At 43.8% G+C, this 17980-nt stretch overlaps 1 protein-coding gene across 1 annotated transcript in view; it reads left to right on the top strand.

Annotated features, from left to right (window-relative positions):
• The first annotated feature begins 640 nt into the window (after positions 1-640).
• The window catches only part of LOC118215029 (SH3 and multiple ankyrin repeat domains protein 2-like), a 108209-nt gene continuing 90869 nt past the window's right edge, over positions 641-17980 (top strand). Inside the window, exons 1-2 of the mRNA XM_035395401.1 lie at positions 641-1038; positions 15098-15179. Coding sequence (XP_035251292.1) covers positions 669-1038; positions 15098-15179 — 452 coding nt within the window. The 5' untranslated portion in view covers positions 641-668. The remainder of the gene's footprint in view (positions 1039-15097; positions 15180-17980) is intronic.

Here is a 17980-nt window from a genome sequence, read left to right as displayed (position 1 = left end):
CTGCCGGAGAGCAACTGCCTCTCTGCCCAGACCCTCATGAATTCTGAGGGGGAGAAATAATTATATAATAAACTGTATATGAATATATTTACTTGTTGTTTTTAATAATTTTACACTGGAGGAAAATGTAGCTTTGTTTGTACATACTTTGCATTTATACACTGGGTATTCTTTAATGACAACTATTACTATTTGCATCAATCAAAGGATTTTTCATCTCAGATTAATTTAATCTTTTTTTAGGATGTTGTATTTATTGTCCTAGTTGCAATTCTGTGGTGCCTCATATAGGTTTGTTCATATAGGTCGAAAACAGCACTGCACCCACTAAATCCTTACAGTCAGAAAGTATATCAGTGTGGCTGGCTAGCGTAGAACACATGCAGTACTGTGGATTTCTGTCATCTGGTCGACCTCATTGTGAAGTCCACACGCACGTGTGCATTCAGGTTTCCAAAGATTATCACTGACATGAAAATGACACTGGCCAAATCCAAATGGGAGAGCATAAATGGGGAGTGGTGGGATGGTTATGGGGTGGAGGGAGCAGGTCTCTCCCCCCTACCCCCCCACCCCCCCCCGGCTGGGTGTTCGTAGTGTGCACAAGTGCCCCCCTCCCCCGTCTCTCCAGACCCCTTCAGCACAGCACTAACCCACATTCTAGATTGATGCATTTCCATGGAAACATCCTGGACACCGTGCAGCACGGTTGCTATGGCGTGGGCCTTAGCATGCCGGTTCCTTTCTCTGCCATTGCGCTGTATCCTCTGTTCCATCTCTCCTGGAGTGCAGAGCTGTGTTTCCTCCTTCCAGGCGTCTGTCATTGCAACACTTCATGCCGTGGAACATGGCTGCTCACCCACAGCTTTCAGGACGCTTTGTGGGAGCTTCTCAGCGGGCATTGTAGTCCCGGGGGTGTAGTGGGGAGAAGGGGGAGCATCTGGGATTCCGGAAAATTCCAGTCAGCCCACGGGGAGGCACGCTCGCAGGACCAAATGGAAGAGACTCCCAGAACCAGGAAGAAAGTTCACTTCAGAGGTAACATGAGTTTGGGGACTGGGAAACAGAGGGAGGGTGAGGGAGGAGCCAGTGATGTGATTGACAGGGGTTGTGTTTTAATATCAGAGCCAACAGACTGAATGTGTTGTTTTGGCTGGCTGGGTTTCTGCTGGTTGTACTAGCTGTGGCTATCTGTAGGTGGATTGGTGCACAGCATACTTTAGCTTGGTATTGCTGCGCTCTGTACCTTCCCTCTTCTCATTTGTATAGGGGCTGCCTTGCCGTGGCTGTTATATTTAACCTGAATAAAATGTCTGAGTGTACACGTGGGTACAAAATGTGAGATGATATATATAGAAACATTCAAATAATTTATCCTTTATCATTTTAAGAAACAGTAGTATTCCTTGGCAATGGGTATATGATAAATATGTGAGCTTTTTGATTTATCCATGAAAATTTCAGAGCTAGCTAGATCTGATGGTGTTAGCATTCATTGCTAGCTGTCCAACGCTACATCCACTTGAGTCAAGCAGTTTTTTCTGTTCTGTACATAGCTGTCTATGTGCTCTCCCTTGCTTTTATAGGCAAGCTGCTGTAGTCATAACCAGTGTAGGGAATCTGACAAGTCTTGTTATGGCTGCACACTGCCACTGTAAACAAAGAGAAGCCAACACCTGGTTTATACGAAGATTAAATTTTATTTACAAAAAAAAATTGTTACAATGGCGGCACAGTGGTGCAGTGGGTTGCACTGTCGCATCACAGCAGGAAGGCTGTGGATTTGAATCTCAGCTTGGGCCTTTCTGTGGGGAGTTTTGATGTTCTCCCCGTGTCTGTGTGGGTTCCCTCTGATTTCCTCCCATGGAGAAAGAGAACCGGGACTCCTTCTGGAGAGCTCCTAATGCAGGGAGAGCATCACGTTAGTCAGAGCTCCTAATGCAGGGAGAGCATCACCTCAGTCAGAGCTCCTAATGCAGGGAGAGCATCACCTCATTCAGAGCTCCTAATGCAGGGAGAGCATCACTTCAGTCAGAGCTCCTAATGCAGGGAGAGCATCACCTCAGTCAGAGCTCCGAATGCAGGGAGAGCATCACCTCAGTCAGAGCTCCTAATGCAGGGAGAGCATCACCTCATTCAGAGCTCCTTATGCAGGGAGAGCATCACCTCAGAGCTCCTTCTGAAGAGCTCCTAATGCAGGGAGAACATCACCTCAGTCAGAGCTCCTTATGCAGGGAGAGCATCACCTCAGTCAGAGCTCCTTATGCAGGGAGAGCATCACCTCAGTCAGAGCTCCTAATGCAGGGAGAGCATCACCTCAGTCAGAGCTCCTAATGCAGGGAGAGCATCACCTCAGTCAGAGCTCCTAATGCAGGGAGAACATCACCTCATTCAGAGCTCCTAATGCAGGGAGAGCATCACCTCAGAACTCCTTACTGAGTATCCCACAGGTGAGCAGAGTTCCCTGGAAAGAGATCAATACAGCTGTAGGAGACCAGTGCCCCCATTTGGGGCAGAAGGATGTAACACCTGCACCACCAGCTGGGGGCACCAGTCTCCACAATTCTTAAGCAGGTGCATAGCAAACATAATATTCCATAGCATGGCATTTTTGTACAATATTCCATTTTCATGACTTAGCACAGTGCCACTCCAACCATCCAGATTGTAGCCAGTCATAGATGGCAGGGTACACCATCTAAGAAAAAAACAGGCTCCAGGTCTCAGACAGCCCAGCACTCCACTACATCACTAGACTAGCTGATGCCCAAAAAAGGGGGAGTGAAAAAGGGGAAACAGACTGGGGGACAGATAGGAAGAACACTAAAAACATATCGCCCTGTCAATTCAGGTCATCAATTTACAAACCGAAGTCCAGGCACATGCACGGGACAATGCAAATGCCAATGCATTCTCTTTTCACCGGATGTGCCCAACGCACAAGGTATTGATTCTTGTCCTGCATGTTCTGCAAAACACCAGTGGGCTATGATCCATAAGTACTACCACGGGCATATGAACAGACCCAGGATACAAATCAAAAATTTGAACTGCCCATATGAGAGCTAGTGTTTCTTTCTTAGTGGCTGAATAGTCATGTTGATGTTTTTTGAACTTGTGAGAAAAAAACACACTGGATGATCAATTTGCATATCTTCTTCCTGCAACAAAACTGGACCAGCTCCCACGTCACTAGCATCAATACCAGTTTAAGTGGCTTATTGAAACGAGAGGCTGACAGAACGGGAGCACTACACAAAAGGGCCTTAATGCTCTCTAATGCTAGTCAACAAGTAGGGGACCAGTGGAAGGAGACCTTTGTTCTTAGGAGTTAATCATGGGAGTCACGACGGTAGAGAAATTAGGGCAGAAACCACAATAACAGCCTCCATTCTTCAGCCTCCAGTGGATAGCAGTTGGCTTTAGTGACAGCATTAACTTTGCAGTCTGTACAGAACTGATAGGAACCATCCAGTTTTCTAATTAATAAGCATGGGCTAGACCAGTTGCAAGAGCTGGGTTGTGTACTGTTATTTATGAGCATGTAATTCAGCTCTTTACAAAGATGTTCTTTTTGAAGATGTTCTTTCTGGAGAAACACTGTGAAAGTGCTGATTAATAAGCTGTGTGTCACCAACATCAAAATTGTGCTTCACGAACGTTGTCTGGGAGGGAACATCGCGGCACAGACACCAAATGGGTTTTGTTCAGATGGACAAGATCAGACTGCTGGGCACTAGACAAATGTGAAAAATGTGTTTTGAGATGTCTTGGAAATTCTGAATTGTTTAACCTAGCCTCACATACTGTCTACCGGCAGAGTCTCGCCTTCTTTTTTTACCCCAAGACAAACTGACTTAGAACACAATCGTAGGTTTTATTTACTCCTGCCCTGCAACACCATCATGAGAGATTGCTCAGAATCTGCTGTTATTATTATTATTTATTCTTATTTACTTCATTTTATCTTGTTTGTATTACTTTTATGATTGTCTATTGTCATAATGGTGCTGGTGTTTGGTATTATTGTGTGATGATAATGATAATAATATTAGTATTGTTGTCATCTTCGTCGTCATCATCGTCATCATCATTATTTTAATATTATGGTCTTCTTTTCTTCAAATTAAATCATTCTACATACAGTCTTGATTTAGTCCATCATATGATGAACCTGTGGGTGGCGGTATTCTGGCCAGTTTTTATTTGTTTTTCTTTTTTTCTTTTTTTTGGTCGGCATGATGGGGCAATGCGCTTACCAATGGGAAAGTAGGTACAATACAAGGAAAATGTATAATGGAATTTATTTTGGTAATGGGAGGTTGTCACATAGTTAATTCAGATGGCACAGATGCTTTGAGACATTTGTCTACCTGGCGCTCCCCAACAATGTTGCACCGGGAGTTGACCGGTCCATCGCCACCCTATGGGACTTTAGGGGATGGGCCGCCATTTGTAGCTATGCTGCAACCCTGCGATAGTTATGCAGGGTGGGGAGGATTTGCTGGGAGGGACACCAATCACCATTATATTTATATACTTTTTTATTCCAATTTTTGAGTTGGGTTACTTTGGGCATGGACCAAGGGGTGGTACTTATTATGGCCCTTTTTGTTTGTTTTGAATTTAGGATCCTTATTAACAAAGAAAGACATATTTAATCTATACTTTACTCCTCTAAATGAAATGTCCTCATTAACTATTTTTTCATGGAACCTAAAGACCTAAAGGTCTTAACAGTGCTATTAAATGGGCTAGCTGTCTGGACATTTTAGCAAGAAATGGAATTGAGATTGCCATGTTACAAGAAACTCACTTACGTGAAAGAGATGTACATAGAAGTACATAGAAAATCACAGCTATGAATTAGCTGCTTTCGCCTCACCCCCAAACAAAACTAAGGGAGTCGCTATAATCATTGACAAGAAGCTAATTGCAGACAAAGGTAATGATCAGGAGGGCAGAACTGCTTTCCTTAAATGTATTTATAATGGTATAAAAATTGTTTTTGTTAGTGTGTATGCACCTGATTCCTATGAACCAAATTTCTTTCAATCGTTGACCAATATATTGATGGATCTAACTGAATTTCAACAGGTTATTGGGTCAGACATGAATGCTGTTGTAGATCATATGTGGGATAAATCTAAGGCATTCAACCATCATTCTCGGTCTACAAATGCATTAAGACATTTGCTATCTGATTTTAACCTTATTGATACCTGGCATGCTCATAATCCAGGCACCAGGGAATTTAACTTTTATTCTAATAGACATAGATCATTCTCCCGGATTGATTTTATTTTAATATCTTCACCATTATTTTCCTCTGTTAAAAAAATAGAAATTCGACCCATGAGTCTATCAGATCATCATGCCTATTTCTGTTAATTTCAATTTTCCAAGTTTAAGAAAAAAAGAGCCACCAGATGACGCTTTAACTGTACATTATTGGGCAACCGAACATTCTGTGAACAATTTCAATCTGAGTTAAGTCATTTCTTAATGATCAATAAAAATTCAGTTGATGATTTTTAGATACTTTGGGATGTCATTAAAGGCTATATAAGAAATAATGCAACTGCATTTGCTTCAGGTCTTAATAAATCACAACAGAAGAAAATATCTGAATTAGAACACCAGTTATCTGTCTTAGAGCTCTCTCAACAAAGAAATTATTCTCAACATGTAGCCTCCACACTGGCCAAGGTTAAGACTGAACTAAATAACCTGATCAGGAAAAGAGCTGAATTTGCTATCCACAGAGTTCTAGTCAACTATTAGTTCCATGGCAGTCGACCCAGTCAGTTATTGGCTAATAAATTACGTAATAGTGACCATTATTACTTATTACTTGAGATGATTAATACAGCCATCTCTAAAGGTTCATTTGAGAGAGATGTGAATATGTCATTAATCTCGCTTCTGTTAAAAAAAAGACTAGGAGCCGAACCAATGTTCCAATTTCCGCCCCCAGTCTTTGATTAATTCCGATGTCAAATTATTCTCTAAAGTTTTATCTCATCATCTGGAATAGTTTTTCCCTAAACTGATTCACCCAGACCAAAGCAGTTTTGTGATGAAAAGGGTCTCTTCAGATAATCTACGCCGTCTCCTTCATATTGTTAATTCTTCCTCTAATGCTAAAGTTTCTTCAGCTGTTCTTTCTGTTGACGCTGAAAAGGCTTTTGATCGTCTAGAATGGCCATATCTCTGGTCTGTCTTAAAATATATGGGACTAGGTGCAACGTTTATAAATATGATTTAAAACATATGCTAATCCGTCAGCTAGTGTTATAACAGGTAATATCTGCTCTCCTTCATTTAAAATTACCCGTGGCAGTAGGCAAGGCGATCCAATCTCACCTATACAGTTTATTTTCTCCATGGACCCATTAGCTCAGACTATCCGTCAATCTAAAACTATCAAACCAATTACTGTTAATTTTTCTGACCATCATATTTCTCTTTACGCTGATGACATTTTGTTGTACCTGATATCGCTCGATCTCTCTCTTGATATTTTTAACAATTTTAGCTCAATCTCAAATTATAAAATAAATTGGTCCAAGTCATCATTAATGTAGCTTAAAACCCCTTCCAAAGATATCCCCACTCATGAGATCCCTACTGTATCTCACTTTAAATATTTGGGCATAGATATATTTCCTTCTATTGAAAAAATTGTATCGGTAAATTATAATAGAACTATTGAGGTCATCTAGAAGTCAATCCTAGATGACCTCAATAGATGGTGTAATATACCTGTCTCTTTATCCGGAAGAATCTCTATCAATAAAATGAATATATTACCTCAAGTTAATTTTTGTAGTTCTATGATTCCCATTGCTCCACCCAGTGGTTGCTGGGATAAGTTGCATAGAAGTATATCAAAATTCATATGGAAAGGTAAGCGAGCTCGTATAAAACTATCAACTTTGCAGAATGGAAAACAATCTGGTGGACTTGCTGTACCAGATTTTAAACTGTATTTTCAAGCTTTATCATTTCGTCCTTTAGCAAGTTGGTTTGATTCAGATTGTGAGCCCCCCTGGATAAACATGGAGAGAAATATGGTTGCTCCTACCCCCCTACAGGACATAATTTTCATAGATATCTCATTGAAACAGTGTAGATTACATTTTGGCCCAATAATTGCTCACGCAGTATCAATCTGGCGTAAATATGAAAAACTACTTAATTGGGATACTAAGTGGCATGCCCAGACTCCCTTATTCCACAATCCCTCATTATGTAAAGGAGGCCTCTGTTTTGTGGCTCATCAGTGGGCCAATTCTGGTATACATGCTGGTCATGGATGCACTTTCTTTTATTTTATTTATTTATTTATTTATTTATTTATTGTCTTTAATGGTGGCTGGTGATGGGATACAGGGGTTGATGGGAAGGGAGAAGGGGTTGGTGATTTGATACGATTGAAGAGTTAAAGAGGGGGGGTTGTATAAGGAGATGTGTAGAGGGAGGGGGGGTAATGGGTATGTGTACATGTATGTGTATGTATGTGTGTATGCATATATATATATATATATACTGGCCTTTTGTTTTATTTTTATTTGCTATTTGCAAGGTAACAATATTATGTATAATGTGCAATAATATGCAAATATGCACAAGAAGCTATATGTGTATGTGCATGTTACATTATTATTATTATTATTTATTTTATTTTTTTACATTATGCTATATGGAGTGGCAGCCAGCAGGTACATTCAGATATCATTTCTCCTTATACGTGAATGAATGTAACTTTTTGGGTTTGTACCTGCAACCTTCCTCATAAAAATTAAAAAACGGGGTAACCACCTGCTAAACCACATCATCTGTTTTGCCACTAGACCTCCATTTCCTCATTAACAAATAATCTTCTTTTTTTGCCGTTTTTTCCCCCATTTTCTGGTCGTTAGTCGTTATACCAATTCCCCGTGTGGACCAGCCACAGTCCTGGTCGATGCGTTATCCTGTGTTGGTCTGGGGAGGGTGTAGACTGCCACATGCCTCCTCTGATACATGTGTCACCAGCCGCTTGTTTTCACCTGACAGCGAAGCAGAGGTGTTACTAGGATGTCATCTTTGGGTGGGCATTTAGATTATTTGGGTGGGCAACAACAAAAATGTTGCTTTTCCTAAATAGGGTATGTAAACACGGGCATAGTTTAATTTTGAGAAGGGGGGGGGCAAAAGGAATACAATTACAGCATCCAATTTTTGTAATAATAATAATAATAATAATAAACTTCATTTGTATAGCACATTTTTTAAACAAAGTTTACAAAGTGCTTTACAGAAAATAGCACAAAAAACTAATTAATTATTATTAAAAAACACTGCTGACAGTGTTGATGGCTGTGGCAAACACGCCTGCCACAGGCCACTGAAGTGGCTTTCTTTGGGGCCCTCCAGCACAGAGACACAGGGAGAAGATGTTCAAACAGTCCAGATTTATTTCACGAGGGTTTGGCAAGATGGTAACAGCCAAAGTGAGCAGATGTAACCCAGTCATGACCGAAGCTCCCTGGTGTGGGTGGGGATGGCAGATTTAACCTGTGCGCACTGATTACCTCACTACGCACAGGTGCAGCCACTCCTGTTCCTGGGTCCAATTAGCCTGGCCAATTATCTAATTCTTAACCAATTATCCAATTGGCCAGGTCTAATTAGCTTGACCCAGGGCAGGTGTGGCTGCTTAAACCAGCCATCCCCACCCCACAATGGCTCTAAGGTTTTCTGGGAGAAAATTCCAGAGTTTGTGGCCATAGGAACTAAAAGCAGATTCCCCACTTTCCATCTGGGTTCTAGGAGGGGGGTCTGAGACCATTACCCCATGAAAAAGAAAAAATGATCAAACTCTGTGACACTAAACAAATGTTTCATTTGGTACTGTCACGCCGATTTTGATCCGGGCTGCAAAAACGATGCAATGACATTCTAAAACAGCTGTTGTACCTGTTGTGACACGTCTGAAGCTTCGTTGCGGCGTTTGCTGCTATGCCAATGCTTTTAGCCTTGCTGCTGCATTCTGCGGCGATTTCAACTGGGCAAATTCTCTGTATTAACGGGTTATTTTCCAGCCTGAAACGATGCGATGGTATTAGTAAACGGCTACACGTGTCATCTAACTTGCGAGTAGCTGGCTATCTCCCTGAATATGAATTAAATGTTTTTTTAACAGAAAATAACAATTATAAATGTGATTTTATCCACGGAAACAGCTGTACAAAAATGCTGGCTATTTAGCTGGCTAATCACTAAACCAAAGGCCACCAAGTGAGCTGGTAATTTTAAAGAAACACGCAGCTTGCAAAACGTGCAAACTCAACTCTGAAACTATACAAGACTACTAATATAACTTATAAGAACCAGAGAAAAGAAAGAACGAGAATGAAAGGTATTAACAGTTTTAGCTGGATTACTGAGAGCAGCTGGCTACAAACAGGTTTTGCAGTTCACTTAATCATGTCTGTACTGTGAAGAAGTGTTGTGGTTTGGTGTTAATAAGGAGCAGCACTGACTAAGCACACCCACACCTTCAAAATTGTCAGTAGGAAAGCAGTGCATTTTGTATGACCAATGACAAAATTACCGAAAACTATGAATGCTAAAAAAATAGCTATAACGGTGATTTTTTCAGAGTTTTCATTGGATGGGCAGATGATTCCTCTGGGTGGGCAAGGCTTATCTCTGGGTGGGCAATGCCCACCCCAGCCCACCCGTAGACACGCCCCTGCAACAAGGAGTTTCATTGGAGAGCGTAACACGTGCGGAGGTTCATGCTGTCTCCCCCGGATCCCCTCCCCGCTGGACAGGCACCCCGACCAACCAGCAGGAGTCGCTAATGCAGCGATCAGGACTCATACCTTCACCGGCTTCCCACCCGCGAACACTGCCAATTGTGTTCGTAGGAACATCTGACCAACAGGAAGTACCACTGCCGGGGATTGAACATTACATTACATTACATTAAATTTATTTGGCAGACTCTTTTATCCAAAGCGATGTACAAAAAGTGCATTTCATGGTCACGGACATGACAACTACAAAACACAGGTGTGCACTAGGGCGTACATCCTCTGAACCTGGGTCTCTGCAGTGGTAGGCGAGTGATTATACCTCCACATGACTCAGACGGCCTCATTAACAAATTATCTTTAAGAAAATCTAATCAATCAGTCTAGCTCACTATTAGAAGGAATAGTGAGTTGGAATCAGACAGGGAAAGATCAGCCTTCTGAACTGAAATCAGTTTCTCTCAGGACACCAGCAAACCGCTTAACGCACCCAAAATTTTTTCCTCTGGATTTTAGCTGTTCGGAAATCTTGGGGTGGAACACACGCTTCAGGATTTAGCATAAACATGTTCCTGAGATTATAGCTGCAGGGTGAATCAGGCAAAAGCAAAACTGAGACTGGATCTCTCTTGCGACTCATCGCTCAAGTATCGCCACTGGAAAAGCATCGGGGAATATCTGTGCTGACAAATCCGGCTCAGTGGACAAGTTGCCCCAGGCCCAAGCCTACTTTAAGATCTTATCAAACCAGTCTCCCCCAGATTTACTATATATCAGCTATTTGTTGTGGTTTGTATTACTTTCCCTAATCAGACTGGAACTCCTTCAGATGAGGTCCTTATGTAGAAAAAAGATCACCTCAGATCTCCTTACATGGGTCTCCTGCAGGTGAGCACATTTCCCTAAAAGCTGACAGATCGACCATATAGCTCTCGGAAGCCAGCGCCCTATTTGGGCAGAAGGATGTAACAAACAAAAATAAAAAACTGCTTTATTTCTGTCAGTGTTGGCGATTACATTATTGCACTGTGTGCTGAAGGAAATAAAATGAAGTTTACCGGCTGCATGGCATTTGTGTCATATCCAATTGGAGAACAGAAAATGGTGGATCCGAATAGTGGCTTCCAGACAGTGAATGGTTAAAGCAGGTCGGAAGGAGGTGGCAAATCCCACGCAGCCTTCTAAGAGTTCATATCATCACACATCCGCAGCAGAGAGGCAGGATGCCAGTGGGAAGCCATCTCAGCATCTCTGTAGTGCTGCACCAAAGTGCTGTCAGATCAATGCCCCAAGAACATCATACGTTAGCCTAGCACACATGAGCAGGGTGAAGTTTCTCCAGCTCGGCATACATCCTCTGGGGGAGTACATGCACTGGGGTGTACGTCCTCTGGGGGAGTACATGCACTGGGGTGTACGTCCTCTGGGGGAGTACATGCACTGGGGTGTACGTCCTCTGGGGGAGTACATGCACTGGGGGTGTATGTCCTCTGGGGGAGTACATGCACTGGCGGTGTATGTCCTCTGGGGGAGTACATGCACTGGGGGTGTACGTCCTCTGGGGGAGTATATGCACTGGGGGTGTATGTCCTCTGGGGGAGTACATGCACTGGGGGTGTACGTCCTCTGGGGGAGTATATGCACTGGGGGTGTACGTCCTCTGGGGGAGTATATGCACTGATGGTGTACTGTACATCCACTAGGGGAGTACATGCACTGGTGGGCTACGCTTCAGATACTTCAGCGTAAAGTCATTTCACACTTCCAAGCTTTCCAACTGCTTGTAATTATTTACCGCCTTGGAGGTCACCTAGGCCAAGCCACTCCCTGACTCCCAACCGTCAACTGGGTCCTTTGCTACTTCTTCGCTCAGACCTTGTGAGGCAGTACAGTAAACTTAATGGTTTTCAGTTAAGTTTACTTTTTAGACAATGCGACTTTGCAGTAGTGAGGCAAATTTTATGGGTTTATATCAGCAAAGGAAGGAATTTTTTTGCCTACCACAAGATGAGGGTAAGACAAAACAATGGCTGACTGAAATTGGCAAGGCCAAATATCCTCCGGATACACCTGAGACAAATTGCAGAAGTGACTACTGAAGACTACTGAACGAAGTAAGCAATTGTCTGTTGGCCCGGTCAACCCCTCCTTTGCCTAGCATGGGATGTTGGGGGGAGGTATTTCCAAATTCAAATTACCCGCCCATTGTAGTTTTTCAAAAATGAGAAAGGGTGCAGTGATTGCTTGAGCTAGCCACCAAGAGAGACTTAATCAGTTATCACCTGTAGGTGATAACTGATTAAGATGTTTTTGGAATAGACAGAGTGTTCTTTAAAATGTTCAATGAGTGCATATCTGATCTCATAACAAACTTAAACAGATAATGTAGGGGTCTTCCCAAGGGCATGGAAGATAGCCATAATAACACCCATCTTTAAAACAGGTGACCCATTAGATGTGTGCAACTACAGACCAATTAGTATACTCCCTGTGGTGTCAAAGGTCATAGAAAAATATATGGCAGAGCAACCTACTGCCCATCTCAACAACAGCCCCTTCAGATTGCATCCTATGCAATTTGGCTTCAGAGCCAACCACTCAACGGAAACAGCTAACTGCTATTTCCTGGAGAGTATTAAGTCCAAACAGGATAAAGGGGGGATTGTTGGGGCCATATTTTTAGATCTAAGGAAGGCCTTTGACACTGTCACTCATGGGGTCCTTGTTGCAAAGCTGTCCTTATTCAATTTTTCCCCTGATGCCATATCTGGACGGCAAGGCTCAGAGGGTTAAGGTGAATAGAGAGTTGTCATCTGCCCTTAGCTGTGATGTGGGCATACCTCAGGGATCCGTTTTGGGTCCTCTCTTATTCAGTCTTTATATAAATGACCTGCCCACTGTTTCCAGCGAGTCTGAGGTGTCATGGTTCTTCCTTTTCTGTTCCGGTTATTCCTTTTTTGGCCGCCCGTTGGTGGCATTTCACATCTTTGTACTGTGGTTCATTTGTCTCCTGTGTTGATTCTATTATTGGTGTCTCGTTATTCAATCATTGTGCCCACCTATGTCTAGTTATCCCTCTCGTTATCCCTCTCCTCGCTGTGTTTTGTGTATTTTGAGGATTTTGAATTCCCCTGCTTGTTTTCTTGTTTCAAGTTTTTTCAAGTGTTTTGAGTTCTTTGTGTTTTTCTGTTACAAGCATTTTTGGAGTTTTTTGGAATTTCCGGTTGTGGCTTTATTTCGGTTCCATGTTTGTTATCTTGTCAAGTAAAGGTTTTGTTTAAAATTTACCTTTTGGACTGTCCATGTTTTTACTCTGCGCTTGGGTCCTACCTCAACAAACCATGACACTGAAGTACATATGTATGCAGATGATACTGTGATTTATGTACATGCAATGACCAAACAGCAAGCTGCACATAAGTTATCTGCAATGATGGTCCATGTCACACAGTGACTCACTGACTCTTATCTTCATCTCAATGTAAAGAAAACAGTTTGTATGTTCTTCACAAAAAGAACAACCGATGATTCTGTATCAGATATCTATGTATCAGGGGAAAAGCTGAAGGAAGTGTCGGACTTCAGTTGCCTTTGCATTACAATTGATTCTAATCTCACCTTCAAAAAGCAAATCAAGAAGTTAACGAATAGTAGAATGTAATTTGTCCGATTTCCATTATATTACAAATTCTTTAATCACTAAGGCAGCCATATTAAATTTTAATGCATTGATCATTCCACACTTAACATACTGTCTGACAACCTGGGCTTAAGCCACTGAAACCTGTACAGTCAGCTTACCACCAGGCTCTTAAGGTGCTTGACAGGAAGCCCAATAGTTACCACCACTGGCACTGCTTAAGAAATCTGAATTTATTGAGCTGGGACAACTTAATAAAATTCACAGTTGTCTGTTTTGAATTCAATATTTTGCTATATATGGCTTGGCTCCCCCCCTCCCCTCAACTAGATCTGTTGTCAAGGGGGGTTGTATTATTCCTATGAGGAGGACTGCTTTTGGACAGTCAGCTTTTTCAGTGAGGGCAGCTCATATATGGAAAAATCTTCATATACACATGAGAAACTGCAACACATATCGTTCATTCACAACTTACCTGAAAGTATGGTTAAAAGACAACGAGGTGTGTTACCATGCTCTGTAATATCCCAACATATCTGTGCTGTCTGTTTTATGCATAACAATCTTTGTTTTAACTTATTTGTATTATGTCTGAATTTGTATTTTGTATTTGTTGTTTTTAATGTACCTGCCCAGGGACTACAGTTGAAAATTAGCCATGCTGGCTAAACTGGTACATTTACAGAAATGTTCATTAATGTAAAAATAAAAAAATAAACTGAATAAAATAAAGTAAATAAACTATGTGGCCCGTAGGTCCAGGGTTGGGCAGCTTTGACCTGCAGTATCTCGCCTGTATGTCCAGGGTTGGGCAGGATTTATATACAGTATGTGGCTCGTAGGTCCAGAGCCCCATGTGCAGGGTGTGGCAGACAGTCAGGCTCCTGTGGGCCCCGTGTGCAGGGTGTGGCAGACAGGCCCCGCCCCTGTGGGCCCCGTGTGCAGGGTGTGGCAGACAGTCAGGCTCCTGTGGGCCCCGTGTGCAGGGTGTGGCAGACAGGCCTCCGCCCCTGTGGGCCCCGTGTGCAGGGTGTGGCAGACAGTCAGGCTCCTGTGGGCCCCGTGTGCAGGGTGTGGCAGACAGGCCCCGCCCCTGTGGGCCCCGTGAGCAGGGTGTGGCAGACAGTCAGGCTACTGTGGGCCCCGTGTGCAGGGTGTGGCAAACAGGCCCCGCCCCTGTGGGCCCCGTGTGCAGGGTGTGGCAGACAGTCAGGCCCCTGTGGGCCCCGTGTGCAGGGTGTGGCAGACAGTCAGGCTCCTGTGGGGCCCCGCGTGCAGGGTGTGGCAGACAGTCAGGCTCCTGTGGAACCCATGGGCAGGGTGTGGCAGACAGTCAGGCCCCCCATGTGCAGGGTGTGGCAGATAGGCAGGCCCCACCCCTGTGGGCCCCGTGAGCAGGGTGTGGCAGACAGTCAAGCCCCTGTAAGCCCCATGTGCAGATTCTGGCAGACAGAGTCTGTGGGGCCCCCTTCATCTGGAAAGGTAGTGGCAGGGAAGGAAGCTCTTTTCTTTGCCAAAGGGAATAATTACAGTGCTCGACGCCCTGGAGAATGATTCTTGGAAACTGTCTATGGCTCTGGCTTGCTTGCGTCTCACAGAAACGTGATTTTTTTCTGTCAGTGAATGATCCTTGATGCTCTCCCATCTGCAGAAACACGAGTGGACAGATTGGACCGAAGGAAGCTCTTTCGACATTACACCGTGGGGTCCTATGACAGCTTTGATGCTTCCAGGTAGGGGCAGTCTACTTGTAGATCTGGGATATGAGCTCTCTTCTGTGCTGTGTACAGGATGTTAACCCTAGGCAGTCTTTCTATTTGCGGACAGCACAAAATCAAACCCCCTGCATTTCACTGACTTTGGCATTGATTCATGTAGAATCTTGTGGTAATTTTTATTCTGAGATTCCCACGTAGAGTTGCACGTCCAGTTGAGGCCAAAAGTTTACATACACCTAGGCTAAAGCCATTCAGACTCAATTTTTCACAACTCCTCACATTTCATATTACAATACATTTCCTGTGTTAAATAAATTAGGTTATCTACTTTATTTCCATAAGAAGTCATTTCAAAATAATAACTGATTTATTTCAGCTTTTATGTTCTATTTCAGATTTTCAGAGGGTCAAAACTTTACATACACTTTGTTAGTATTTGGTGGCATTGTCTTTTAATCGCTTAACTTGAATCAAACATTTGGGGTAGCCTTCCACAAGCTTCTCACAATACTGTGCCAGAATTTTTGCCCATTCCTTCTGACAGAACTGGTGTAACTCAGTCAGGTTCGTGGGCCTCCTTGCTCGGACACGCTTTTTCAGTTCAGTCCACAAATTTTCTATGGGATTCAGGTCAGGTCAGCACTCCAATGCTTTCACTTTGTTGTCTTTCAGCCATTTTGTTGCAACTTTGGAGGTATGCTTAAGATCATTGTCCTGCTGGAAGACCCAGTTGCAAGCAAGTTTTAACTTTCTATCTGATGTCTTGAGATGTTCCTTCAGTATTTCTAGATAACCCTCCTTCCTCATGATTTTCTGAAGTGCACCAGTCCCTTTTCCAGCATGATGCCCCCACAATATGATGCTTCCACCCCATTGCTTCACAGTTGGGATGGTGTTGTTAGGATTAAAAGTCTCACCCCTTTTCCACCATACGTAGCACTGATCATTACGGCCAAACAGTTTTATTTTTGTTTGATCTGACCAGAGAACTCTCCTCCACAAGGCTAGGTCTTCATGCTGGTGATTACCTGCAAACTTCATTCTGGCTCTTCTATGCAGTCTTGAAGTAGGGGCTTCTTCCTTGCGTGAAAGTCTTTCATGCCATGGCGATGTAGGATTCTCTTAATGGTGGATGTAGATACTTAGGTACCTGATGCCTCCAACTCCTCCACCAGTTCCTTTTGTTGTTGTCTTTGGGTTCAATTTAATCTTTTGGATTAAACTTCATTCATTCCTGGGAGTTAATTTGTGCCTCCTTCCTGAATGATGCAGTGTCAGTGTGGTTCCAATATTTTTATATTTGCATACAATTGTTTGTACAGATGCTCCTGGCACCTTCAGTTGTTCGGAAATTGCAGACTTGTGGAGGTCCACAGTTTCTTTTTCTGAGGTCTTGGCTGAGTTGCTTGGATTTTCCCATGGCATCAAGGGCAAATATGCAGTGGCTCTAAAAGTAGGCTCTTAAATACAGCCACAGGTGCCAATTAACTCCCAATTAACTCCAAATTAACTGCTAATTATGATAACTGGCCAATCAGAAGCTTCTAAAAAGTAATTACATCAGTTTTTGGAATCTTCCATACTGTTGTAAGGAATTTGATTTAGTCACAGGGAGGAAAACATGTTTATCTAACTCCATTAACTTCAAATCCTGTAAAGTGAAGATGTATGTGAATACAGGTTTGTGTTGTGAACTCTCTCAGCCAACGGGGGGTTGAGTGACGGAAGAACCAGCACGGTGAGGCAGAGGTAGTGTTTAACAAAAAAGGTCTTTAATAATTATAATGAGTGGGGGTAGAGGTAGGGGGAGCCAAAAACAACTAAAAAGTCTTCCCGGTCGGGGTATCAGTGTTCCGCTCCAGGTCTTCACAGCCTCTTCTGGAGAGAAACGAAAAAAAGAAGTAGGTTAAGGGGGACAGGGCGTGGTCAGCCCGATCCGGGTCCGGTTCCGGTTCCTTGCTCCGGCTGTCGGCGGGTGATCCTCCGTTCCAAGCGAGTTGGCCCACGGCCGCTTCCAGTCTCTTCTCGGTGTAGAGTCGTCCGGCGTGGCTACGACGGAAGCCCCAGCAACTCTCCCCTTCCTTGGGTTGTGCCGCTCTATATAAGCCTGCCTGCTCGTTAGTACAAGCAGCTTCAGGTGGGCGCCGGCAGCCAATCCCGCAAGCAGCTTCAGGTGTGTGGCAGAGTGGAAAATTCCACCTACCTTCCCTCTGCTGCAGCCCTGTCCATGGTGCTGCCGGTTGTCGCCTCAGTTGGTCTGCCGGGGGCTGTCCAGGGTCCTGAACGTCTCTAGACAGGGGTTTGCTAGGTACCGCCCACTCACCACTTTTCCCAGCGGCCGCCGGTGTCCATGGGCTCGGCTGTCCTGGTGGTCTCCTGGGGAGCACCGATAAGGGATCGGGGCGCCACATACCCCTTCCCTCAGCTCCATGCCGTTCCCTGGAGCGCCCGTCCATAGGCATTCCTCCCGTCTGGACAGGGCATCAGCATTCCCGTGGAGCTTCCCGGCTCGATGTTCCACCCTGAAGCGGAAAGACTGTAGCCCCAGAAACCACCTAGTAACCCGGGCGTTACTATCTTTATTCACTGCCATCCATTTGAGTGGGGCATGGTCAGTGATCAGTACAAACTCCCTACCCAGTAAGTAGTACCGCAACTTGTCCATCGCCCATTTGACAGCTAAACATTCTTTTTCAACTGTGGCATAGTTACGCTCATGTTTTAAGAGCTTACGGCTGATGTACGTTACCGGATGCTCGGCCCCATCCCGGATCTGTGAGAGAACGGCTCCTATCCCCACAATGGAAGCGTCCGTT

The sequence above is a fragment of the Anguilla anguilla genome, chromosome 16, assembly GCF_013347855.1.
Source record: "Anguilla anguilla isolate fAngAng1 chromosome 16, fAngAng1.pri, whole genome shotgun sequence".
Taxonomy (NCBI): Eukaryota; Metazoa; Chordata; class Actinopteri; order Anguilliformes; family Anguillidae; genus Anguilla; species Anguilla anguilla.
Note: the sequence above shows the minus strand (reverse complement) of the source record. Positions and strands in the feature narration are given on the sequence as shown.